The sequence below is a fragment of the Varroa jacobsoni genome, unplaced genomic scaffold, assembly GCF_002532875.2.
Source record: "Varroa jacobsoni isolate VJ856 unplaced genomic scaffold, vjacob_1.0 scaffold_7, whole genome shotgun sequence".
Taxonomy (NCBI): domain Eukaryota; kingdom Metazoa; phylum Arthropoda; class Arachnida; order Mesostigmata; family Varroidae; genus Varroa; species Varroa jacobsoni.
In genome coordinates, this window is record NW_019212909.1 from 41214 (window position 1) to 68263 (window position 27050).

General features: G+C 38.8%; 1 protein-coding gene and 1 long non-coding RNA gene across 3 annotated transcripts; one reads left to right on the forward strand and one right to left on the reverse strand.

Moving 5' to 3' along the window:
• Nucleotides 1-189: 189 nt before the first annotated feature.
• Nucleotides 190-26817, forward strand: Nedd4 (E3 ubiquitin-protein ligase Nedd4). 2 transcript variants are annotated; one of them, XM_022832593.2, is made up of 15 exons: nt 190-772; nt 1008-1548; nt 4268-4334; nt 12448-12723; nt 14004-14178; nt 14499-14914; nt 17787-18126; nt 19476-19977; nt 20215-20405; nt 20648-20784; nt 21092-21399; nt 21585-21762; nt 22000-22257; nt 22796-23048; nt 23222-26817. In XM_022832593.2, exons 2-15 carry the CDS (start codon nt 1538-1540, stop codon nt 23395-23397), a joined length of 3288 nt encoding a protein of 1095 aa, XP_022688328.1. In that variant the 5' UTR covers nt 190-772; nt 1008-1537; the 3' UTR covers nt 23398-26817. The 2 variants fall into 2 exon arrangements, with proteins under 2 accessions (XP_022688328.1, XP_022688401.1); XM_022832666.2 differs by lacking the exon at nt 4268-4334 and having other exon boundaries at nt 191-1548.
• LOC147754031 (uncharacterized) lies at nt 18322-22789 on the reverse strand. Its single transcript, XR_015311287.1, has 2 exons — nt 22667-22789; nt 18322-18665 (listed from the first exon to the last, which is right to left on the reverse strand). It is a non-coding gene; the product is annotated as an uncharacterized LOC147754031 (long non-coding RNA).
• Nucleotides 26818-27050: the final 233 nt, after the last annotated feature.

Below are 27050 nucleotides of genomic sequence, written 5' to 3' on the forward strand. Positions count from 1 at the left end.
TGACGCATTTTCTGTGTCTAAAATCATTATTGATCCATCTAACTGAGTCCCATATATCACTCGAGTGCAGAAAGTACTTCACGATGTACTGCATCGAAATAACCGCATCGCCAGTTGGTCTTTAGCCTACAGCGCGCTCTCGCAACAACACAGCAGACGACACGAGCACGACGAAAACACTCGAATGTTTCTTCCACAAATTGCTGCAATGAGAGAACGAGACGTCAGCATAGACAGGAAAAGGCAGCAGCAGCAGTAGTGCAAGGAATAGCATCAATAACATCAATATCACGGCGGTGCTGATGATGGTAGCTGGCGCAGCAGTAGAAGCCAGGTTGAGTAGCGCTAAGAGAACAGACGGTGTTGTGACGGGTGCGGACGATTTAACACTAGCTTACATTTCTTCTAGTTGTTCTTGTTCTCGGTACTGTTATGATTATATCTTTATTATAGCGTTGATTCGTGTTGTTGCCAGTGTAAGCATTCCCGCTTCGTAGGACCTCTCTCTCAAAAGAAAGAAGAGTGCTTTCGATATCTAGACAGGTGCTGGGAGTAGCTTCAGGTTGATTGCCCTTAACGTTGCAACAACATCGGAAAGGACTTGCACTTCGTGAGTGTATCCCTAACCTGTTAACCTGTTGTGGATGTCGCAAAGTGAGTGTACTTTTGCTCATTGCAAGTGGGCACAGTTTGAGTTGTCTTCGGGACTAAGGACACCTGCCCAATTCTCCTTCTTATACAAAACAGGAACAGCTATTCGAGGAGTCGTTGAGTACGTGCTGCTGGGTCTGCCTTCTTGTTGACATTTGTGTGTGACCGAGAGGTTTTCAGTTACCGTGGACAGTAGAGGTGGCCAGAATTCACGTAGCTTGTTCGGGGGGGGGGAGGGGGGAGGGGGGTAGTTGTTCGTTATTTGACTTAACGGATAGGAACGTTTCTTAGCTGCCGAGAATAAAAAGCTGTCAACAAGATTCGGCGCATCCTAAAGTCAAATTTAACCGTTTCAGGCGCCTTCCATTTCGCTTTGCTATCCCGTTTTTTCCCAAACAGGCAAAGTCACAAATGAACGAGGTTCATATTATCACGGTGATAGAAAGTAGTGAATATACATCCGCTCTGGAATAAATGAGGAGGCCTACTATGCCGTCGAGTGTTGCATATGTGTTCTATAGAGTGATCTAGAAGTGTAATATACGAAGGTGTTGAGGGATGTACATACAGCAAGGCAATAAAGGACGTGTCGGACTTGCTTGAACGGTCTCAAGGAAATCGAAGTCGCCGTAGATTAAAATCACCGTAGATCTGCGGCAACAACAGCACTGAATGTGAAATCGCACTTTTCTATCAACGTGCAGACAACCCATCTATGATTACGTGTGTGCTATTTGAATGTCCTACTCCTGATACTGTTTCTGTGTAGAACGCTGCCTCTCTATTCGTTGAAAAGGAATTTGTAACAGATAGACTCTGATAATATTCGCCATGAGACATCTGCGATGACAACATCGAGCTGCTACAATGACAATGGCGTCTATGGATGCCTTGGAGGTAAGGCTGCAATAGAAACTTTACTGGCAGACTTTTTAGTATATAACAAAATGACCGTTTCAATGGGCTCAATCTATGCTATGACTCACGTCAATATACGACATACAGAAAAAGATACCTGTTAACGTAGGTAAATTTTTACTGCCGCATATCGTCATTTGAAGATAAAACTTATTAATTTCTTTTACCTAGTTTTACGAAACATTATTTTAGCACACAACTAGCTTACTCATAAATAGGGTGAAATTAAATCTGTGGCTTTACTTGCTGGTACTTCTAGGCGGGTTTTTAGAGATAACAAGATGTTTAACACCATTCAGGAAAAAAGTACTTGTTTTTATAGATACACGTAATAATTTATAGATACACGTAATAAATAATTATATTTACGTGCTAATTCTATTGTTCGCACGCTATATGTTCAACTAAATGAAAGTTTAAATAATAACGAATAAGAGCAATGAGAATCATAGCAGGATGAAGAAAAAGGGTCCTAATGGAAAAATTCTGTTGGGATACCATATACATTGATATCTACTAGAAAAACTAATTTAGAAAAAGAAGCCACGATACGAGCAGCTTTACATACATGACTGAATGTCAAAAGCAAGTCACTTGGTCCCTCTTTTGTATAAGATACATAGGAGGTAAGGTTTTCAGCCTAATAGATCGCGTAATTGACGACAACTATTGCGACAAAGGATCGTTTTGATATATAAGCCGAAACAACTTCCCAATCTGTAAAACCCCATTCCATTATCCACACGAACTGCATGCAGCACCTAAGATTAGTTAAACTAGGTAACAACTTTTGGAACGCATCTCATGCCAATATGTCCTCTATAGGTGTAATTGTTATGAAGTCTATATATGATAATTTGCTTTGACATTCCTTCAGAGACTGAAAAACTGTGACAGTACTTCGAATAAAAAGAGATCCAAGTGCTCTGTCGCATCATTCTCATGCATTGTTTATATTGGAAAAAACGAGCTCGTGGTATAGGTGGATTATATATATATGTTATGTTTAAAAATTCAGTTTGATGTCCTACGCACACGTTCAAGAGATCGATTGATGTGTTTGGTGTCATAGCAAAGAACTTGGCAACCTTGAAAAGTCTGCTATTCCTTATATTTAATTAGCTTAAAAAATATACTATCTCGCTGTGTTCAAAGCGATTCAATTCTAGATACCTGGGTCGCGTCAGTAGACGGATTTGGTGTATAGTTTGTAGAAAAGAGTAATGTTATAGGTTTTGAAAAGACAATATATTTTAACATACTAAGTAGAACGTAACTGGTTGTTAGAGAGAAAAGCAACGGCTTGATTTGATAATAAGACTTCCTAGTCAAAAGGTTTTTTCATTATTTTTTAACGTTACTATAACATGTGGTAATTTCAGATCAATTCAATATTTATCCTGAGTTCACATATTTTCGATGTAAAGTTAACATATTGTCAAACCAGCGTACTGCTTTCTGCGATAGCCGTCAAAAGTAAATTTCAACGAACTGGCGAAATGCTCTATTCCTGAAACAATTTTTATCAAAAGATGCATGTAATCAAATGTATCAAAAGAAAATACACGCTTTATTTACTTACGCCGTGCAGGCTTTTTTTATATCATGCTACAATATAAACAGTGAAAAGTCTTGTGAAAAATTTCTAAAAATGACATTGTTATTTTATGCAATGCGACAAGTGGGGTTTTAAAGTTTGTGACACTGTTTTAGATTTTTCTAATGCCTTATTCTTTTTTTCTAACTTCTGTGTAATGCAATGTATAAAAAGTAAGACTTAAGTAACTGACAGTGATACAAATACACTTCGAATGAAATTTTGCATACGGTTTGGAAATGCTGGTTATAAATGTTCGAGGCAGATATCAACCGGAGATAAAAGATCCATTTATGATGCCGTCGTATTTGCGTAGAGAGCGACAAGCTGTGGGTGTCGTCTGACTGGTAGAAGTTTTGCTTTCCGTGAGCTTTTTACGAACTTTACAGTAATCTTATTGGTAAGTAACGTTGTCGACAAAAATAAAACATACATTTACGTTTAGTGGTATCCAGATGAACATCAGATTACTCAAAGTAGGTTTAACCGTTTATTTGCTCACCATTTAGTCATGACAGAACGAGGCAATAGTAACGAAATTAACCCGTTGCGAACGAGTGGCACATAATGTGTGCCCTGTTAGTTCCCGATCTGCCAGGGTAGTGTGAGGAAAACCGTACGACTAACGACGATTATATTTTCCAGCTAAAGCGCGAGACGTGCTCTCATGCTAACAACAATAACATTGATAAGCAAGCTGCTTTTTATTCTTTCTATGGCGAGTGACTTAAGTCCGCAGTTGTCTCTAATATGTACCTTCAGTTGCAGAACTTGAGAAATAATTTGCACAGTTTGAACGATTATTGTCGCATCAATTGCTTGCAATAAAATATACTTTTTTATTCTTTTTTATAGCGATAGGACATTAGCACGAAATAATATTAGTATCCTTAGACTAGGTAAATTATCTTAATTTAATAATTTCTTATATTAGCCTATTAAACAGGCATCTCACATCTCTCACCATATCATTAGTGTAAACTGCTCTATCCATGGGTTCCTATTATGTAATTGATTATTATGGGTGGAAATAATTTTGGCAAGATTGGATTAGGTTAGACACGCTTTATTTTCAATCGACGTACCTCTGTGATCTTTCAGGCAGTTGGATACAGCTCCTCGTCTAAAAGGACGTAAGCTACTTGTCGAAAACGAAAGGTCTATCGAGGTAGGTCTTGAAAACCTCCTACAGAAGTACCTGCATGTGTTGCATGGTCGCTTTTACAGCCCCCGCCTATGCTCCTTGTACTCTCGACAATTTTTTTCACCTTCACGTTTCCCACTAATAGGATCATGTTCATCCTGATAAAAAAAGACTTTAAAGTAACCTGTGCAGCCAAAAAAGCGCATTAAGACAATTACAATCCTTGTCTGTTTATCCAGTTGACATTACAAGGGCTTTAACTCTACAAAAAATGAGGACAACCGCATTCATACGGCATGTTGTTATGCGTGAGACGCTTCATTTTTGTTATGAGCGATGATGTTACCATTTGTGCTCATGATAACAGTAGTGAGTTCTAATTTGGTAATTAACATAGACGATTTTAAGAGAAAGCTTTAGTATTAATTATCGTCCTTCGTAGACGTACGGAAGTTGCATGGTCATTGGGAATTATTGAAATGTTTGATGTACGAATGCCATGATGGTCAGTCTGTTAACTCGAATTATTTATCTAACGCTTTGCAGACAGAAAACGACATCAGGCGGCCGATATCGGATTAAACACTTATTTTTTAACTGTACTTTTGTATTAAGTGTGCGGAATAAATGCATCCACATCGGTGTCGTTTACCATTAGTAAAATGATCCTTTACAGTATGTCGAATTGTCCATCTACAAGCAGTATTCATTGGGGTGAATCGTGGGCAATATGATCAGAGGCCGTTTTTTTTATGTGTACAGTGTCGATTAGACCCCAACGCCAGCCCGGTGTTCTATCTTAAGAAAAATGTAGATGGTGAAATCGGAATGCTCCTTTGAAAGCAATGACAACTACAATATTTGCAAAGGTAATATAAGCAAAGAGTAACATTATATAATCGGGGCTAAAAAAGTTGAAGATCTCTGCTTGTAAAAACCCAGTTGATAGACCACTGTGTCGTTCTCTCATAGGTACTACTTATATTTTATTACTCTGACAATCGATTTCAATTGACATTATGCATACGGGTATAGCAATTTCTGTTTCTTCCTGAAGCCGAAATCTCCTGAACCTATACTTAATGCAGATGGTAATTCTATTCGATATTGTTCGAGTCAATCTATTCGACCTGCCTAAGGGCAGTAGTAGCTCGGCTGGGACATCTATGATACGGAGCAAAGAGGGCAGTTGTGCCGTGTTTGTGTGTGCACTTGCGTAATCTTTCTCTCCCTCTTTCTCTGTATATATATATATATATATATATGCATGTTAAAGTGACAGAGTGAGAGCAGCCCACGAAGTATAGTCCTTGAGTAGGATTCATTTGATGTTGTGTGGTTATTGCTGCTGTTGCGGCGGGACGAAGCAGTTTTGCCGTTCGCTCAGGTTATACTGACGTCGGCCCTACGCTACAAAGGGGCGTTTGCTTAAGCTCCTTCTCGTAGACGTACGATCGATGCTGCCGACCTATACAAATGGCCGCATTAACTATGAGGACTTATTCCATTAAGCAGGCTATATCGACCGAAACTGAATTTCATGTTTGCATATATGTGACGTTAGTTTCATCGAGCAACGATTACTGATGCTTATAACTTTCCTTTGCCGCTGCCGCTGTTTTCTCGTGGATGGGGGTTTCTATAAAAATCGAGGGATTTCTGAATTAAACTTCTGCAGTAAATGTTTTGTGAATGTACTTCGAACTCGGTCGGTAGTTACGTTATCAGTTTTCATCGCCATGGCGTCAATATATTGTAATTATTAAGGTTATTCTGTTTCTTCACGTGAGTGTTATACAAGCATGCTTTAGTACAGAGCTTGACCCACAAACCCATGTACGTCATGAACACGAAATTTATTTTGCGAACATGTGGCCACTGCTGGTATTGTTTTTCTATCAACTTTGATCAAATAAAGGCGTCGGCTTGGGTTTTTTTCCAAAAGGTTAAGTAGTCATCATGAGAAGCTACAAGCTTTCCATCGATAGAGAGATAGAGCTTGTATGAAATATGTTCTTAGATTTTCATTTTACTTTGCGGCGGAAGCTTTCCTTTGTTTCGATGTAGAACGTCGGTTAGGCAGACTATGTAAAAGATAAAGGCAGGTTCTGTTTGTCTTTGTCCTGCAGGAGATCTATATAGGGCGTCACAGGTTTCTTGGAGAATGGCTAACTTTGCCTAATGCTGAACTAACGGTTTCCAACTCATATATGCAGGATATTGCGTTCAAATTGGAAAATATTTGGCGGGCTATTTCTCGTAATGGGCATGCGTTCATCCGCTACTTCTGGTTCTAGCCGAAAGCTAGTTTTTTCTAGTACAAAACAACAAACTTGGTGAAAACTCTATGCCGTTTTCAGAATTTAAGTAAAGAGTAGGTATTGTACAGTGTACAGGACGAGCATTACAAAAATGAAAAATCTCCTTTTTCGCCAAAATCAGCGGCCTACGTTATTACCAGTTTTCATGCGATTTCTGAAAAACCCGAGCAATTCAAAAATTCACGAGAATGGTGCGAAAAGCACTTTTTAGTATATTCGGGTTTTTGCTACAAAATTAAGTGTCCGTTCAAAAAGAAGAATATCAAATATTGATTGAATCGTCAAGATAGGTTCTAGTGTTTTTCTTAACACTTCTTGCGCTTTTTAGTACCTATTGAACTTCTTGGCGGTTCTAAGCGCTAGCATTTTTGGGACTTTTGGCCTGTTCAGGAAATCGAAAACAATCGAAGGTCAGAATCCTTGAATTGGGTATTTAAAGACCTTTATAGCTCTTAGCCCAAACTTTAGTTTTCATGGAGCGTATCTGAGCGACACTTTAACGGGTTTACATCTACAGATCTCACTTGACGCACTACTGCGACTAAAAAATTACTTGCTGGTGGAAAATGAAATATATTAAAATTGGTTTGCGCCCCGAATCGAAGCTGTAATTCAAGTAAATGATGGTTACATTCAATAAATATAACCGTCGAAAATGACACCTCCGACACATGCAAAAGACTTTCTTGAAATATTTGCTTTGCTTAGATACGATTTTAGAAGGAGTGCATGAGTAATATTCTCAATTAAGATGCGCCTTTCTCCTTATAAATTAGAGTTGCTTTACTTAAGCATTGCGCCAAGTAGTCGGCCTTCAGCAGAACAAAAAAGCGAAGTCTGTAAGCGTCCAGATTCGAATAAAAACCGTCTGACGTGTCTCTACGTTTCAAGCTACCTCAATGTCTGCCATTATCAATTCGTTCAATTTAAGATACACAATAAGGCAGAAACCGTAAGCAAATACCAAGCGGATCTCAAGTAATTTAAATGTATTGGGGTGAGAAACCCGCCCTAAGAGATTTATACTTTCGCTGATGCGAAGTATTGAACTTATTCTGCAAGAGTGCCGAATCATTAACGCCATACTATTCCCAAGATTTGTTATAATAAGGGCACTATTTGTAATTATATTTTTCAAATGTGATCTTAGTCTAATAGCACAGTTATCTTACGCTCTTTGACAATTCCTCTATTTTATTTAAGCCCATTAATACTCGCGATTCTGCTGTTATTCAACAAATTCATCTAGAATATATTCGAAGCGGCAGCTGGCCTGAACATTCGTCATGTCCGCTCTTGTAATATATGATTGGGCCAAGATTGCTGTGACTATCGAAAGGACGTTCACTGGACCCTGTGGCAACATAAATATATTAGTGCGCTAAATGTACTTTCTTTTCCTAAGTGCATTTGCTACTTCGTTTTGAGGACAAAGTTCAAGGTTATCGCTATAATAGTCATCTGTTAGGCACACAACACCACTGCACTGCCTTAGCTTCTATTCTCATCGCCAACGAGTTCCGCTGGTAAACTACGACCACTTTTAAACGTCGGCTACGCTACGAGAGATAACCCACGAAAGACGACACAGTATTTGCCTTGTTAGCGACGTATACTTGAACTCGGCCATTTTGAATGCAACTTTAGCTCGATATAAGAAGATAATAAAGCTATTAAACCGGTAAATCTATTTTATGCGCAGTGGTGCTGAATAGAGGACATTCATTCGCGAAAGAGCAACAGTTTACCTAGCGGTCAATTTTATAATAAAAGATCTGTTTTTGGTTTTCGTCTGGGGTGACGCCAGTGTTGGATAAATCTATATTGTTTGATCTTTTTGCCATTTCGAACATAATGAGAATAGGAGCAAAGCGTAACAGCTTCTTTTTGGAATATTGCAAATAAATTGCTAATTAGAGAAAAGCATAGCAAAGGGCCTTCTATTTCGAAAAGAATTTTTGTATAGCAGATTTTACAGAATCAGTCAATTTCTTGCAAGAAGCGTGCGTCAATAACAAGCGTTTTATGCCGAATAAACTTATGGCGGAGCTTAAGTGCAACCTTTAGATCATTTTGTATTGAAATCCTACGTAGGTGGTGTGAAACGGGTTTCAGAGATTCATTATTTATGTAGTGCAAGATAGCGCTGCCACGTAAGTTGCATGCAGCGTCAAGTATAAACGTAATCTTGGGATGAAAGACCAAATGATGCTTTTATCGGGGCTTTTATAAAGGCTTACCAACCATGTATAATAATCAATGGCTGCAAATAAGGCGTGAGAGTTTACTGGTATTCAGATATTTTGAAATATATTGAGAATTCTATTATTTAAACGTGTGAATGAAATGTGTAGCCTTTCAATTGGACAGTGTCACAAAGAAAGCGAGCGTTTAAAAATGTCTTTTTTTTTTAAAGTTGCGGTTATATCATCAGGAAAAAATAAAGGCAGAGCTTCAGCAGTTTGTAAGGATACTGAGGCACATATTCCAGGACACTTTTTCTGTATCATCAGAAAGAAACACAAGCAGAACTCAAAAAAAAACATTGGAAACGTTAATTCAGTAATTTAAATGACATCAAGGATTGTTATGTTGAATGAAAATCGAAATGAAGATTAGGCAGCAAGAAATGTGTCTAATGCTCAACCAGAGTTTAAATGTTTCTAAGCCAATAGTTTCATATTTAGTATGAACAACAGAGAAATTACGACCATCCAAGCTAGAAAGGATATTTTATACCTTTGTTATGGAAAAACAAATTATTTATTTGAGGTTGCGCCACCTGTTTTGTGATTTCGAAATGATAATTTACATTAAATATGATTGATCATTGTTCCATTGACTACTGTTGGAGAGCAGAAGATAAAAATTGATTGGTAATAGACAGCTGATAATCATCATCATTAATATTGTTAATCTAATAGTTCCCAAAAATATTTGCAAAAAAAAGCTAATCGTATTTGGTATTTTCTCCCGTCTGATGAGGTAATGAAACCTGGATTTCTGTTTTATGCATTCATGTTACTACATATTCGTGAGAAAAGATAAGAGCAGCATGGCACGAAATACTGAGCGGTGAATGTCTTTAGCATGATTAGACATTAGCACAGACGCTGTTCATTTTGATTTTAAAAAAGAAGGTTGTGTATGCACAAGCAAGACCCCAAGTGACGGCATGCTGCGTGGCGCTCCTGAACTAAAACCTAAACTGGAGGTAGACATTTTTTGAAAGCAAATAGCATATTGTAGCCTTGAAACAAGCACAACCGGCAAACATTATGCACGCATGCGCGTTGAACATCGTTGAGAGTGCATATGGGCCGTGAAAGATGTGCTGGTCTATGTTTCTTTTATGCAAAGTGGCATGATAAGCTATTTGAGAAGCACCTTTTCGTTCTAATCGATGTGTAGTTTTTAACGCCTCGAGCCTCTATTCGTAGTAATATTAAAAGCAATAATAAAAATGAGGTATTAGAAAGCGGTCAAGGGAAGCGCTGTGAAATCAGAACAGAATATGTCGATGTTTTTAGTTAGGTGTACACAACATAGTGTCGTTGATGGCCATTCTTATATGCTGCATAATATACGAAATCTGATGAAAAAATATTTGGAATCTTATTTTTATTATAAAAAACATTTGTTCGTTAATATCACTTTTTCTTCTTCGAAGTGCTTTTCACGCGACAACACACACTTGCGCCAGCTCTTTTTACGGCCTAGAAACATGCGATTTTTGAAATAGATTTTGGCTCCCTCTGCAATTCTGACTTAATTTCGTCGACATTATTAAAACATCATCTTTTTAAGGATTTTTTTAGCTTGGAAAATAACAGGAAATCGCAAGGAGCCAGTACCGGCAAATAAGAAGTCTGAGACATTGGTATGCTGTTCCTCTGTGCCAAAAATTCACGGACAACGAATGAAGCGTTTGTAGGTGCATTATCGTAATACAATTACCAAGAATTGTTTGTCCACAAATCCGGTTGTTTTCTTCTGATTGCTTTACGCAATCGGTATAAAACTTTTGGGTAGCCTCCTTCATTGATGATCCGACTTGGCGGCCAAAACGTGTGATAAGCTATGCCGTTAAAATCGAATAACACACTACGAAGAAATGTTCACATACGATCGAACTTGGCAAGCGTTTTTCGGCTTTGTCTTCAGAAACCTTCGATGGAGGGACTGTTACACCTTAATTTCAGTGTCACATTCATACCCTCCCATGTTTCCATACCAGTTATGACTTTCTGAGCAAATTTGAATTTCGTTGATTAAGTTAACAGTTCCTGAGCACGGTTGATTAGGCACTGTTTTTGGTCAAAATTCAACGATTCTGAGATAAAATTTACAGCTGCTCGTTATACGCCCAAAACATAGAAAAGTTATCGTGTGAGCTGGATGATATTCCAACACTATCAGCAATTTCTCTGATGAGAATCTGGAGGTTTTTAATAAAGATTTGGTTGGTTTTTCACGATGGAAACGGACGTTGATGCGCTGGGTCGTCGAGGGCGCTCGCTGTCTTCAACTTGCTCATTTCATAAACAAATGCTTGTTTTATTTGTAAAGGATATTCAGCATGTGCATTGTGACATTACACTGCATTCATTTTTTAAAATGTTAATTGTTCTATTCTTGTCACAAACAAATATCGTTAAGCAAAAACACGAGTAATGCGTTTGACTGTTAACAATCAAATATAGATTAAAAATGTCAACCAATGTGATGATACCATTGAGCATAACGGAAAATAATTTCACAGCCGCATTTGTGTTTGCGAAATATAAAAAGTTCGCATAGATTTCAAATCAACTTGGTATAAAATAAAAAACGGCAATCCATCAAAAACCTAGACGCGTTCCTATTGATTAGACGTGCATTTCTACTTTATATGATATAATATTTCAGCAATTGAAATAGTTTTTCGAAACAGTGGATTACAAAAGTGGTGAGTACGGTTGTTATTTTTCTTGTTATTGCGCACCTGTAGGTTGATTTTAAATCTAATTCGTTTTTAGCGGAGAAGCAGAGATTGCTACGATCGTTATGATTAGATATCTGTATAGGAATTATGATTGTGTCGAGAGACTTTGGCATTATCATCGTTTGTGAATCACAGCCAGCTACATCGAGAAAATAGACTGAATTTGTATAATGAAGCAATAACACTATCATTATTTAGCCGCAGGAGGAACCGAACAGGGGATTTGAAAAGAAACAACTGGTCAGGTTCCGTTCTATGTATTATAAAAAGAGCTGCATCCAATAGAGGTGAAGAGTAACGCGAGCTGGATGCAGCGTTTAGTTAATCGCATGTAGCTACGTAGACGCATGCTTTAGTTTATCGACGATTTTGGACGATAATAGAAATGATGATAAATAAACATTTTAACATTTACGCCATTCAATCTGGCCCCGCTACTATTCAAACAAGTGACTATATGAGGCCAACATTTTTGCCATGCGTGTTACAAGCTTTTATTCCTATTATTCCAACTTACACTGAATTTAGCCTAGTAGTAGTAGTAATTAGACATTGTCTAAAGGGAAGTATAATGGGACAGATGCACCGATTCGAAAGTCACCTCTGGTCAGTGAGCTACAATATAATTTTTATCTAGCTGTAGTGAGTTGTGTTTACGCTATGGTGCAAACGACCATTTTGGAAGCTTTAATAATACAATGTCTTGCTAGATCGATAGAGACTTGAAATGTACGCGTCCATATCTAATTTACTCTGACCGATCGATATGCACGCTGCGGTAAAGCTAGGGGACTCTTCTTAACGCTGCTTTGATGTTTTTTCTTCCTTTTAGGTCTGGCCACGGGGCGTAGAAGCTCCGATTTTAGCTGGTGCTGCTGTGGGGAACTCGACCCCAACGAGTCCAAACAGCGGCGCAAATTCGTTTGGCACGGTGGAAACTTCTGCGGAACCCGGCTCGTCGGGGGCATCGAAGCCGGCTATCGTATGGGACGACATCGAACGAACCCTAGTCATACAGGTGCTTCGGGGCTTCAATCTCGCCAAAAAAGATATTTTTGGCACGTCTGATCCATACGTTCGCATCTCCGTTCTCCTCAATGAGCAACAGGTTAGCGTACCGCAGACTTCCTCATCTTTTGTGTTATGGATTTACCGCGCTTGTGAAACGGTTCCACGGTCACTTTATGTGACTAATTTTGTCCTTACGCAGGCAGGACGGTTTCATTTGACGCTCTAGCCGATCCCTGCCGTAGCTCTTAAGTGGCTACGAAAGTTGCTTATGGATTCAAATCACGTTGTGAATCCACTGTGTACACAATGAGAGGAAGTAAAATAGTTTTTTTTTTTTTTTAAATGAGTGTCTTTAATTTAATACTTTTAAACGGGCAACGAAGCACATAATGTTTCGGATTGAAAGTGTGCACCAATTATCGGATCGTTGTCTTGCAGTTGTACCGTAAAATGGAAGCACCCAATAAATAGCTAATTTTTCAATGTCATGGCACTACAACAGGGAGATAATTAAAGAGATGGCACTTGAAATGGTTCGCACCAAATGTCCTAGTTTATTACAGCCATGTTTTGTTTTACCTGCTCTGTATATAGTAGTCTGGAAATGGAGGCCGATATCTAGTTGTGTCGCCGACAACCTGTGAGCCGTTCTCGATCTTCGTGACCTACTATATTACGAACATACTATTACTCGTCCTGCAGGGTTCCACACACAGTATCCTGATCACTTAGAAGTCAGGTGTTTCTCTTGTCGTCATAAGAGATTTGGAAAGCCAACAATCAAGGGCGGAGTTTATGCGAATGTGTTTCACGTATCGTGACATTCAACGACCGTTTAACTACGTTTTCATCTATATCCAACTCAGGATATTTAATTGGCTGAGGCAACATTATGCTTTCGTCGATCTGTCCCACGTAACACTGCTAGATCAAACTACATGCCTCTTTAGTAATTACTTTACTACCTATATCTACCACATTAGTACGGGCGACCAGATTGCATCATTTTTCTGTAAACACGTGTACATCATTCAACACATACCTACGCATGTATCCACCAATACGACAGTCAACTATAAGTGAAATGGTTTAATTATACCTGGCCCATGTATAACATCTATGTATATAATATAACTCATTCAGTTCTCGGCTATTACATGAACGAATTCATGCAGGTGCGGCATGTTTGAAAAGAACACAATTTTGCTCGGACGTAGCCGACACGAGGTACGTCGGGTATTGAACTTAAATCATAATCAGCTATAAAACGTCGTTGTATCATCATGTCTTGTCTATACATATTCTACTCCAAGTGCTAGTTAAACCGAGCACCCGTAATAACCCGCGTTGTACACTCGGATTTAAATTTATTTACAGGTTACCGCGCTGTATACACAGACCAAAAAACGCACGCTTAATCCGCAGTGGGATGAGGAATTTCGATTGATTGTTTCACCGGTTCGGCACAAAGTGCTGGTAGAAGTGTTTGATGAGAATCGACTTACGAGGGATGACTTTCTCGGCCTTGTAGAGCTGCCCTTGCCAACTATAGGTTTGAGTAATAGCTATGAGTTGTCATAAACACGCCGATAATTGTTATCCTTATGTATCTGACACCGATATAGATTCAGTCGATCGTATTGAGTACGTGGAATGCTCGAACACTTGTCGAAATGTTATTTTTAGTTCAGTAGGTGTCCACGGAACAACTTATCGTGTCTAGAGTAATAATCATTCAACGGGAAGACAGATGTTATATCTAATGAGCTTCAAGTTTCCAGTAAAAGACTTATTAGAAAAAGTTTTGTTATGAATATAAAGTAGACGTTTTTTTATGATTCGATGATTAAAAATACTTTTTTATATAATTAGGTGTAGACACCGTACCCAAACACTACATTCTACGACCACGAAGCCAAAAAAGCCGCGTCCGGGGTCACGTACAGTTAGTTCATTATTACCTTTGCGATGGTGAAAGACAGAATACAGCACATAATCTAGGTCCAGTGGACGGACAAAACGCGATCCACGGAAACGCGCAACTCGTTCAACAGCAGAATGTCGGAAGAGGGGACGGTATTAACAATAACAACAATAACAATCTGATCGCCGATCGGCAAGCGGATGCCGAGCAGGTGGATCTGAGGATCGAAGATGTAAGAATCGACAGTCTCCGAGACGAGGTCGCACGCGACGACCACAATTATCACCACCATCATCATGTCGTAAGCTGTGAGCAAGGAGACGAGATAACGAGCGAAAATCAAGATCCAAACGAATCTTCAAGGGTAAATGTCTTTTAAGTGCCTGCCATTTGTCTAGGCGTTTTTGTCATGCCCAGTTCGTAGGTCGGTCATCGATCTTCTAACTAACATAACAACTGGGTGTCGTTGGTTAGATACCAGCTGTGATAATGTTTATAGCGCAGGTGGGAGAAGCACAACAGCAAACTATTGAACGGTTGCTCGTAATACAGACTGTCCTTTAGTATTTCGAGGAATGGTGAATGAATGACGAGTATTTAATGTCCCTTTTGGAATATAGAACTATTGCCAGAATAAAGGACATTGCGTTTAGTGTCACGATACCGCTCGACATACAGGTTTGGTCAAAAGACATGGTAGTCGTTACTGGACAGTTGTTGTTGGTCAATAGCCTAAAAGGGCTGAATGGTATTGAATAATGTGCTTTTCTGCTATGGTCATCGTAGTATCTACCAATATATTATGCGGTGTTTGCGTAATCAAATATCCAGCTTCATTATATCATGTATACAGTGGTATTCGCTAGCGGGAACGTATTAGGCACCACCGTTATTTTTGAAATAGAAAAATTGATTTCAAATTGCCACCGTGCGAAAGAAAAATCATTTGTACATTTTAGACAGTCATATACAATATAGTAATTAACGTTAAAGTCACATTTTTATACGCATATTGTATCGTAACTTACGAATAGCATTCTCTAGCTCATAAATGTCCGAAACGTGTCTATTTGTTAACGAATTAACGTTGCTACCTTGTGCGTAGTGCAAAAGCTCGCCTTCGAGTTTTTCCTGCTATATATTTCATGATGCCGTCACTAATACTCACTGATATCATAATTTTAAATGATAAACAGACATCGCGACCTTATGCAATGCGCCGTTAAAGAGGGGGAGCTCCCCCGACGGTTAAGCAGCATAAGCGTCTGCTTTATTTATCGTCATTGGCTGTGCATTTCTTTTCTGTTTTGGGCCTATTATTTTAAGCGCGTCGAGGGCTTAGCAGAATGCAAGGATATTAGCCGTTTAATATCTCAGTAAAGTCCTGCGGCAAAATAAGACGCTCTATTCGACTACCCATGAAGAAGACGGATACTCGCACTCTGTATTTGTTCTTCACGTAACTGCTCTACTAGCGAAGTAGGTTCGGTTAGGGTGTTTTGTTCTATCTATGGGAGTGCGCTGTTCATTGATTCAAACTATTACAGATTTGGAATCATAAAGTTAATGTGGGTCCTCGGATTGATAAGATTGGTAAAATGGTTTAAGGTAGCATGTAGACTCAAAATCGTGCCGATATCAAAAAGGGCAATATGCCATTACGTTGTCCATCGATCTTCTAACCATAGTTTTACCTAGCTACAAGTTGTTTCTCCGCTTTTTTCTAAATTCGCACTTGTTTGTATATGTACGTGATGATATTTAGCATGTATTTACATATCTGTGTCACAATGCCGTCTCTTATCACGCCTGCTCACTGGCAGATATTCCGAAATAACACAAAGAAGTGATATCATGGCCTATGTGCACCTTTTGCATATACCACTTTACTACTTCTTGCAAATTCACTTGGCAATTTCTAGTACGATATGAAAAAGAATATGGATAACCCACTCGACTGCCCTGTTCTTAATGATTTGAGCCTCCTTCCATTTTGCATGAGATGTTTAATGTTATCCACATTAGTAGCTCGACTTTCCAGATAGTGACGACGTTACATGAGATTAGATATTTTTTCTTTTGTAATCCTTTCGCCATTCATCCTCCTTAGCCTGACAGCATTGGCACTCCCACCCGAGCAGTTATCTTCTATTAGCGCTAGAAAAATTTGTTTGAATGTAATATTTATAGTAGCTGCGGCTGTATTTTCCGCGCTGGTAAACTATCAGTAAACACATTCTGTGCTCTTATCCTGCCCATATCATCCACCCTACCCGTAGCATACCAGCATAAATATTACATAACACAAACGAACGCTTGTCCGCCGGAAAAAGTTGACGTTTTCTGAGATGACTAGACCGGCTGCCACATCCGTCCGAACGTTGTGGGCCCGGCAATCTCAGTGGGTCTTTTCCCTTTCGATGTAGCGAACTATGTGCGAGTTGTGATTTATGGATGTCGTCGTTCTTACCTGATTTACTATTCATCATTGGCGACAGGCATCTTTTGGACGTTATTTTTTTGACAACAACGTATTTCGTGACACGAGGCATACTCACGATAACTATATTATTTAATAAATTAGACAGGTAGGTTAGTCGTGAGCTACGTGTTAAATAACTGAGAGTTGTTCTTGAGCTTCAATTTAATGTGGCGGCGAGAGGATCGCACCGCTAACATCGTAGCTAAACACACATTATACCAAAGGAAGACTTATGTTGAAAGCAGGCGGTTTTTCTTATATCTAACCTACCTAGCCTCATTTCGTAGTTTTTACCGGCGTCAGTAAAAGCCTCTATCAGATTCATGATCGATTGACTACGCTTACTCTGCGGCAACGACTGTCGACCCAATTGGCCATAATTAAATACCTCGAAGAGACTAAGCCCTATCCTTCGTTGTGTAATAGGGCGTAGACAGATCAAATGCTAACTGTAATACACGCCCGATGAAATATACTATCTACAAAATACGCAGCTTCTCACATTGATAACACTTAATGATGATCAATGGATGTGTATTCGTCGTATGAACCGAGCCGAATTTCACTGCTACAGATCTATTCGGTGCAACAGATTCTAGATCAGGTTGATAAGTATCCTTTAGAAATCTCTAGGAATTTTTTTGTTGCCAAGAGCAAAACCGTTGCTTTCCAACCGAGTGCACAGTTACCAAGCATTGGAAAAGTGCGTTCGCTAATTTTTTTGTTCGACTTCGTTTCTACTTTGACTCTATAGCAAGCTAGCGTGGATTCGACTTGGGAAATAATCAGCCGAAATTCGGTGCAGGGCCCATTGCCGCCCGGCTGGGAAGAGCGAATGGACGCCAATGGACGCAATTATTACGTCAATCACATTTTGAGGTATACCCAGTGGCGTCGGCCTACTTTACACGAGGCAACGGATAATTCAGCCGCACAGACCGAGTCCCAGAACTGCGGTGGTGAAAGTGCTATGAGCAGAGCTAGTAGCAGCTCTGTGCCAGCCGAACTGCAGAACAGTCGAGGCCACGACGAAATAGGCCGCCACAGAGGATCGATAGGAACTTTCAGACAGACTTTAGACAGCAGTGGGGCAGGTAAAAGCTGTTCGCGTTCTCAGCAATTTAAATCGCTCAAAGTATGACCGCCACAATTGCCGACCTTCAATCATTGCAGTACTTTAGATACAATGTGCTTTACTTTCTTTACACGGCCCCCAAACAACTCATAGGAAGTGGAGCGTGACCTTTGAAGTCCCTTCGAAAGCACAAAAATAAAGCCAGACAGCCAGAATCTCTTAATCAACGAGAGATTACTTTATTTATTCTTATTGAGTAGCCCTAGCATCTCATTTTTATCACAGCCGTCATTTTCTCATTACCAACCGCAAGTTGTCAACTATTACCTCAGTTAGTTGACAACTTGCGGGTCATTGTTAAATATGACAAAAGTTATTAATGCAATGTTTCTCTCTTGTATCAATTGCCTGCTTTTTGAAGTGGCCAACGGAAGTTGCAGTTTGCCCTCTTGAAATTGCTTTCGGCTAAATACACATTGTGAGGCTAGCAAGCACGCCCTGTTCCTGCTATGCTTGCGATTTATTATTATTTAGTGTGTAACGTAGATCTGCTACCACCTGTTAAATTCAAATGAAAATCAATTAAACCGTGCTCAACGTGAGTTTTACCCGTATGCTGAGTACAAAGAACAGGTTTTTTTCTATAGCGCCATGTTGGGCCCTGTTGTCTGGAACATGGAAATGTTTCACCATCTTGTAAATTTCAATATTTTTGTACAAATCAAAGCGTTCCCTATAAGATGTGCTATCTTATATAATTGTGCATATTAATAACCGGAGCAAATAAAACTTACGGTTATTTATAGCCTATAATGATAGATTACTCAGCAAATTTTAAGTAGCATTGTCTGTCACACGACATAGTATTAGATGTGTCGTGGGGCCTCCTCATGTTCAAACTTTTCCAATTTGGAAAATTTTTTTTTCCAATTACAATAGATTCCAACAATAAAAAAAACAAAAAAAATCAAAGTTCAAACTTTTCCAATTTGGAAAAATTTTTTCCAATTACAATAGATTCCAACAATAAAAAAAACAAAAAAAATCAAATTCGAATAAGTCCAAATTAGTTTCGTGCCATTTACACAATTGAATGAAATATCAGTTTTCGTGTATCGTACTGGCTCCATGAGTTTCACTTTCCCATGGTATATACGTAGGTACTATATGCTACCTAAGTAAGTAAAAAGGTACGAAGGTTGCGTTATGCTTTGGATCCAGAGTGCTAATTACCGAAATGGTAAAATCGATTATAAATCCTTATTTTTCATTTGGCAACGCAGGGTAAAATATAGTTATATTTTTTTCTCATAATCGTTTTCCTATGTTACTCCGTTTATGTGCTTAAATTGCGAGGCTGTTTATTAGGCGGAGGTGCAAACGGAGAAGCCGGCGGTATCTCAACTGCATCATCGGCTGGAGGACAAGTGAGTTCGCCTAGTCATGGGGACTTTGGGTTAGCTGGGCTATCGTTGGAACCCCCGGAGGGAAATGGAAGTTCCGGAAAATCGCTAAGATCTTCACAGGGATCAGAAATCCCCGTCGGCTCAGCCGGTGCTTCACATGGAGATGAGGATAGTGCTCGGTCTGGGGCGATTTTAGACATAGTCGATAGCAATGTCAGTTCTCTCTCAGCACGGCGACATGAGGGTTTAGCCAGGTCACCTGAGCTGTCATACCAAAGTGGAAGCCCCGTCAGATCAGTAAGACCTACGCAGTCGCCAGGTGCTCGAGCTGGGTCGGCAGGGTCTCTACAAAATAGAGTCGGATGTCAGCAAAGAGTGCATATCTCACAAGAGGGAAGACTCACTTTGGATCAGTCGGCTGGCTGGCAACAAGCACAGCTTGATACTAACGGATTACCTGCTGGGTAAGTTAACTCACCTGGTTAGAGCTGTTGTTTCTCGAACCTGTTTGTAACAAGTGCTATGAGGTGCTACTTAACTATGACTACGATGAAATTAACTGGACAATAACCTCGTTTTTAATTATGATTCAACGTAGGTAGGGAGCTGGACATTATACAATTGGAAAAATATGAAGCAGCGATATAACGCGTCGCTGTCTACCACTATTATTGAATACGGTCATGTGCGTTGTTTTCTAGGTGGAGCCTACAGGTCGCCCCTAATGGCCGTGTTTTCTTCATCGATCACAATACAAAAACTACAACCTGGACAGACCCTCGAACAGGTAAACCTTCGCATATTGCCAGTCCCTCAGGGGCACCGAAGGGTCAAGGTAGTACCACCGGTAGCACGCTTACGCTCAACGAAAAACAGCATGCGTCTGCTTCAGGTAAAGTAGAGATAAGAAAAACTGAACAAAAGTCGTTTGAGATAAAAACTTTCGCTATCATGTTTTCGATTAGTCCTTTGTGGAGTAAATTAATTAAGCTAAACTATTTTATAGATCTATATTCATCTGTTTACAAGCTACAGCATACTTGCTAGCCTTAATTAATAGCTATTTATATATATATTAATTATTAAATTAAGAGCGATGTACTTGACAGGCGTATTTTTTGTACCTTGTTTTAGTGGACGAATTAGGTCCTCTTCCTGATGGCTGGGAGGAACGAATCCACACCGATGGTCGAATCTTCTTCATCGATCATTCGAACAGGCGAACTCAATGGGAAGACCCACGATTTAATAATCCCGAGTTGGCTGGACCGGTATGTTGATGCCTTTGTGTATGTGTATGTGTGAGCGTATATTTCGAGCGATTTTTTCCTTTAGTGGAAATTACTTTTTGCGAGAACAGTATCATATAGATACGGTACAGGGTTACAAGCAGAAGATATTTAAATATCACTCAATGAATAACTACTAACAACAATACTTGCAGTATTGACGCTTTTCTTTGGAAAGTAGCACTCATTGGCAAAGAAGTTTCCTATAATTCTCGATGTCAATTAATAAAGCGTCATAATTTGATGACTAATAAAACATCTATATCACCCCAATAATGGCTTATGTCAGGCTGTTCCGTATTCACGCGACTACAAACGTAAATATGAGTATTTCAAATCGAAGCTACCCAAGCCTCCAACAACACCTTCAGGCGGCCATGCCAAACTCGAACTACGTGTGACCCGGTCAAATATATTCGAAGATGCTTATATGCAAGTGTCATCCGTGACGAAGACTGAGTTACTGCGAACGAAACTTTGGGTCGAGTTCGACTCAGAAGAAGTCTTAGATTATGGTGGGGCCTCAAGAGAGTTCTTCTGTTTACTTTCGAAGGAAATGTTTAATCCCTATTACGGCCTATTCGAGTATTCAGCCGCGTAAGTATCAATGTGTAGAAAATTATTCTACTAATATATAGGACTGTCCAATTAAATAAAATAGATGCCTTATACAGTGGGCTCCTAGTAATAAGGCTTTCTTCTTGTACAAAGACATACTGCTGTCTTTTTGGTATAATCATCTAGAACAACACATTTAATTTCCTGTTATCCTGTGACCATAGGGATAACTATACGCTTCAAGTTAATCCAATGTCCGGCGTGTGCAACGAGAACCACATACCATACTTCAAGTTTGTGGGAAGAATTGCCGGTATGGCTGTTTACCATGGCAAACTTCTTGAAGCCTTTTTCATTCGGCCCTTCTATAAGATGATGCTGGGCAAAAACATCGTATTAAAGGTAAGTATTGAGGTAGAAGTACTGAAATGCAATAGCTGATCGATAGCTTTCATGCCAAATCTAAGCGGCTAAATGAATAAGCTGCTAGCGTAATCAAGCCGTACTCAAAACTACATTTTGAATAGCTCCACAGAAATTTATATTTATCGTTAATTTATATTCATCACTCATTTAATAATAGATAAATAAGAATATTTATCATTAACATCAATGTGATGTGAATCTCTGGTGTTGCAGGATATGGAGAGTGTCGACACAGAATACTTCCGATCACTTATGTGGATACAAGACAACGACCCAGAAGAGCTGGACCTTCGGTTTTCTGTTGACGAAGACCTTTTCGGTCAGACTCAGGAGCGAGAACTGAAGCCCGGTGGATCCTCGGAGCGTGTTACGCAAGCCAACAAAGCTGAGTACATTGATCTCGTCATCAGCTGGCGCTTTGTATCGAGGATACAGCCGCAGATGAATGCATTCCTCGAAGGATTCAACGAGGTCAGGGCACATTCACCGCTCACCAAGCCGAAACTTCTATTATAAATTTAAACGAATATTGCATTCATTTTTGTACTTCTGTGTTGCGCCGCCACAGAAACAGTATCATTAGTAGTAAAATTTTTGTTAACCCACTTTTAACGCTTGTACACTCGCTCCGAGGCTATATCGAAGTACTTTATAAATTTGGCGATACTTACATTTTCATAGGTTAACATGAAGGTGACCGAGTGTTTTACCTTCAGTGGCATCAAGCGAGTACATGGTTCAAACGCAACATAATAACAACTTTTAAGTACCTATCGAACACATCGCCATCACCACTTACTGCGTAAAAACACAAAATAATTTTACAAATTTTCTAAGCGAAAGGTTTCATAAGATACGTCTAAGCAAATATAATACTCGCCTGCATAATAGGTATTTGTTACTTCTTGTGTAAATCACTGCTGTCGTATAATAAATTCATTACTGTTATTACGCTCCTGAACGACATACTGACTCTGCTTCGTCTTGATACATCCTCGGACTATTGCAGGTGGTTCCACTGCAGCTGTTAAAGGTGTTCGATGAAAGTGAACTTGAGCTGCTGATGTGTGGCATAGGAAAAATCGATGTACGAGATTGGCATGTCAATACCCTATACAAAGGTGGGTATCATCCAAACCAATTGGTGATCCAGTGGTTTTGGAGACTGGTGCTTTCTTTCGACAACGAAATGCGAGCTCGCCTTCTGCAGTTTGTTACCGGAACATCTCGTCTGCCTATGAATGGATTTAAAGAATTGCAAGGTAATCACTAAGCAAACATTTGCAAGTTTGTTCTAAAGTTACTAGTGCCTCACGGAATTATTGATTGAAACATGCAAATAATGATTGAACGGAGTGCCTAGGTCAAAATCATATGGGTAGCTATATGTGAACCACTGAAGTAAACCTATGCGTGGTATAAACTGATTTCCCAGGATCGAACGGTCCGCAGCAATTTACGATTGAGAAATGGGGAAACAGCTCAAATCTACCTCGCTCGCATACGTGTTTCAATCGCATAGACTTGCCTCCGTACGAAAGCTATCAGGAACTGCGCGACAAACTCATCAAAGCCATCGAGGGATCTGAATCTTTTGGAGGAGTTGACTAGAATCGTCTACTACCAGCCAACATGTCTCATTAAGCGAAAGCATTGTCTGCCTATAGTATCAACTGAAGTCAAACTTGTCATTGTAAAATGATAAATAGTTTATATATATATATATTACATGTTTCTACTGTATATGGTTAACGGAAATCAGCTTTTCAGTGGCTCTTCTGTGGTCGTTAGTTGGTAAAAAAAACAATAGTCGGTATTGGTGAATGCTCGTTGCTAAATATACGAAATATGAAAACATATTAAGTGCGCACCATTTTATTTTGTATATGGAAAATGATAATCACATATGAAGAAAGACTTCATTCAAGCAAAATGTATATCAATTTTCGTAAGTATATCACGCAGTTGTTTTGTTTATTTTAATCGAGAACAACTGATTTTTAACAATTAGACCTTTGAGTCAAATTGATCATTGCAAGCAATCATTGAACGAGTCGGAAAGACCGAAAATATCGAAACGTCAATCAAAAGTGATACTAAGAATAGGATATCATAATAATAATAATAATATGTTCTCTTCGTTGAAAGCGAAGCCTACATATATCTACATCTAGCAAATATAAAAAGTTTAATATATAAAAAATATAAAGAGATAAATCAGATAATCGGAAATGACCGACAGTCAAGGCAAACGCAGATTTTAGTTATTATCGGGAAACGAATCGACGACGATATCGATATAAAACAAACAACACAGTGTTATTAATAACCGGATATAATAATATTGACGATAAATATTGGATAATAATAATACCACGGGTATCAGTTGACGAATCAACTGCTGGGTCTCGATTAAACAGTGATGAGTCTCAGGGTACAATTTTGATAATAATAACAATCATCATCGTTGCACAAACAAGATCGCAACTTTGATGGAGACACAGTAAGTTTGAAAATAGTAAGTATCACCTAATTTTACTCGACCTGAAAAGTACATTTGACGAAAGTGCCAGAAGTTGAGTGGCAGCGCTGGAGATCCACACTAACCAATCGAGCTTTTATGAGCAAAGCCTGATTTTTTTTTTCAACTATTATTGACAATGCATGCCCCAAGTCGTTGTTGCTCATTGGTTCTGCTTAATTTGTGGTTTTTTGTCACCCGTCGTTAGAGTCGGAAAGTCTGAAGAATATGGGGCAAAAACTGAACGCGAGTCGTTTAGGTACAAACATCGAATAAATCGGAAATGTAAGCAAAACGAAAAAGTTAAAGTGATGAAAAAGAAGAATAGCGGAATTTCTCCTCTATTGGGACAACGTTAGCAAGCCGAAGAGTCTCTACTTTGTTATTGAGCGAGGACTGGCTTTGAACTCCGGACACCGGAAGTAAAATGACATGTACAGGAAAGAGGGAGCCACATTAGTCTATGACCTTATGATGAACAGAAATACCGACACATAAAGATCTTTGCATATGATTGCTTTCAGGCCATCTGTATGTTACCATTTGAAATTCATGTGGAGTTGAAATTCGGATGTATACTCAGAAAATAACGATGACTTTGTGATTACATGATTATAGAAGTGCAGCATTTGGGGGCATTAGGTGCTGAAGGATGACAAGAGACAGCAATATATGTCTTCCTCGTCGAGTGTCAACGATAAGCTTTTCTGGAAATCGAGGTCCAGCGGTATGGGGAAATGACGTGGATATGATGCATTGGTATTGGCCATATCTTCTCTATCACTTGTGGCCATCACGTCCACAGAAGAGACATCCATACACCTTCTATAAGTGATGTTGTTGAAAAACACATTGTTGTCACTTTTTACATGCTAATTTACCAGCTCAATAAGAACAAGGTAGGCGCAAGTTGCGGAACAACAAACGAGGTGAACAGTAATTCAGTAATACTTAATCTAACATTAATTACAAAAGCAAGAAAAGATTCTATGATTTAAAAAACATATGTGAACGACGTGACCTTAAAAATGTGACGTGATCACGTACATAACATTATATATCAAGATATATATTCCAACGAAAGGTTCGATCAAAATCAAGTATAGATCGCATACATGAGCAAGGCTTAGTTGAATTATGAAAGAACTATCAGGAAATAATGTGAGCGCAATAATCTATACTGCTACTGGGATAGGGTATGCTATATACGACAAGAGTCTCCATTTTAGGCTCATGTGGTTACTTAAACAGTCATATTGAAGACAGAAAACATACAAAACACAAACAGAAGAATGTACGAATAAGCCACAAAAACAATCACCGTTTACTCAATTATTATACAATAAATAAATATTATTGAATAAATTATGTGCATAATTATAATCAATACATTATATTATACGTAATAGTGCTCGATTCTTTATGATGTTACATAAACGTGCAATGTTGTCTGGAGAATTATATTTTCTAGAAAACTGTTTGACGAATACTCTTTATTATTACAGCTTTGCATGGAAATTTGAAAACGCAGCTGATGACTTAATCGGTCCTAGACAGTCGTTCTACTATTACTATTATGTGTTGGGTTGTGTAGGAAACAACAATTTTTAGGCTTTTTCTTGTTGGGTACCATTACTGCATACTTGTTGAATGTGATTTGCAGTAGGTGACCATTTTCGCGTCGTCTCGCTGAGCTTATCTTTTAGTAGGGACGAAACGACAGAAGCCAAGAAGAGCGTGAAACCGCTCTGTACGTTCACAATGGCGAATGTTCATTGAATGCCAGTGTCAGTTGTAGGTTATACTGACATAATGGAAAATTTATTAACCCCAATGTTGATCAAGAAACTTTTCTGCTACCGGCATATTATACACAACACTGATATATAAATTGGGCCGTAAATCATTCTTTATATTTTCAGTAATTAGATTGGAAAGCTCTCGGGAATATCATGTATGTGCGCTCTTTAGCTATCCAAAAATGTATCTTTTGGCTTTATTCAACAATAGTATTAAATACACGCGTATATAAGACAAATCAATTTGTATAACAACAGCGACGCTTTTAGAAACACACACACATAATAGTATACATACACATACACATATAAGTATACATATACGTAACGAAAATAAGATAATGTAATTACGAGGAACCATAAGCAAGTGCGGGTCAGCATCAGTAAATGCCAGCCATAAGTCAGATCCATTTTGGTTGAATAGGTACTACCGCTAATAAAATGTGGAAGTAGCAAAAAAGCGTTTTTTCTACTTCCACATTTTATTACACACAAAGATCCGTAGCGGAAAGTAAGCGGTCTCCTCTGTGTAGGTTGGCATAAGAATCAGAGACTTAAAAGCTTCTGGAAATATTTAGTACTATTGGAATTACTAACTGTGTATAACCTATGTATTGCTACCAATATGTAGGCTGAATTGGTAAATGTTCGTTTCGGAATCAAGCCCTTCAATCAATAGACGATAAGAAATAAAAAAGTGAGTTATACCAACATGTCTAATTTTTCTGCAAGAACTAAAGTAGCTTTTGGTTAACAGTTGTAAAAGAATGATGTAAAATTATTTTTTCAACATACCTCTTATTGCTTTGGTAGCATATATTTATATATTTCAAAATATAGTAATAATATGTGAATTTCATTAATGCTTTGTCCGTATAAAGTTCATATAAACCTCTGTAGGTATATATTAAGTTGGGCCCTACAGCATAATTAGGACAGCATTC

Coding starts and splice junctions, on each gene's coding strand:
- Nedd4 (XM_022832593.2), top strand. Junction 4,335..12,447: donor AAAACGAAAGGTCTATCGAG/GTAGGTCTTGAA, acceptor TCTTCCTTTTAG/GTCTGGCCACGGGGCGTAGA. Junction 19,978..20,214: donor ACTAACGGATTACCTGCTGG/GTAAGTTAACTC, acceptor GTTGTTTTCTAG/GTGGAGCCTACAGGTCGCCC.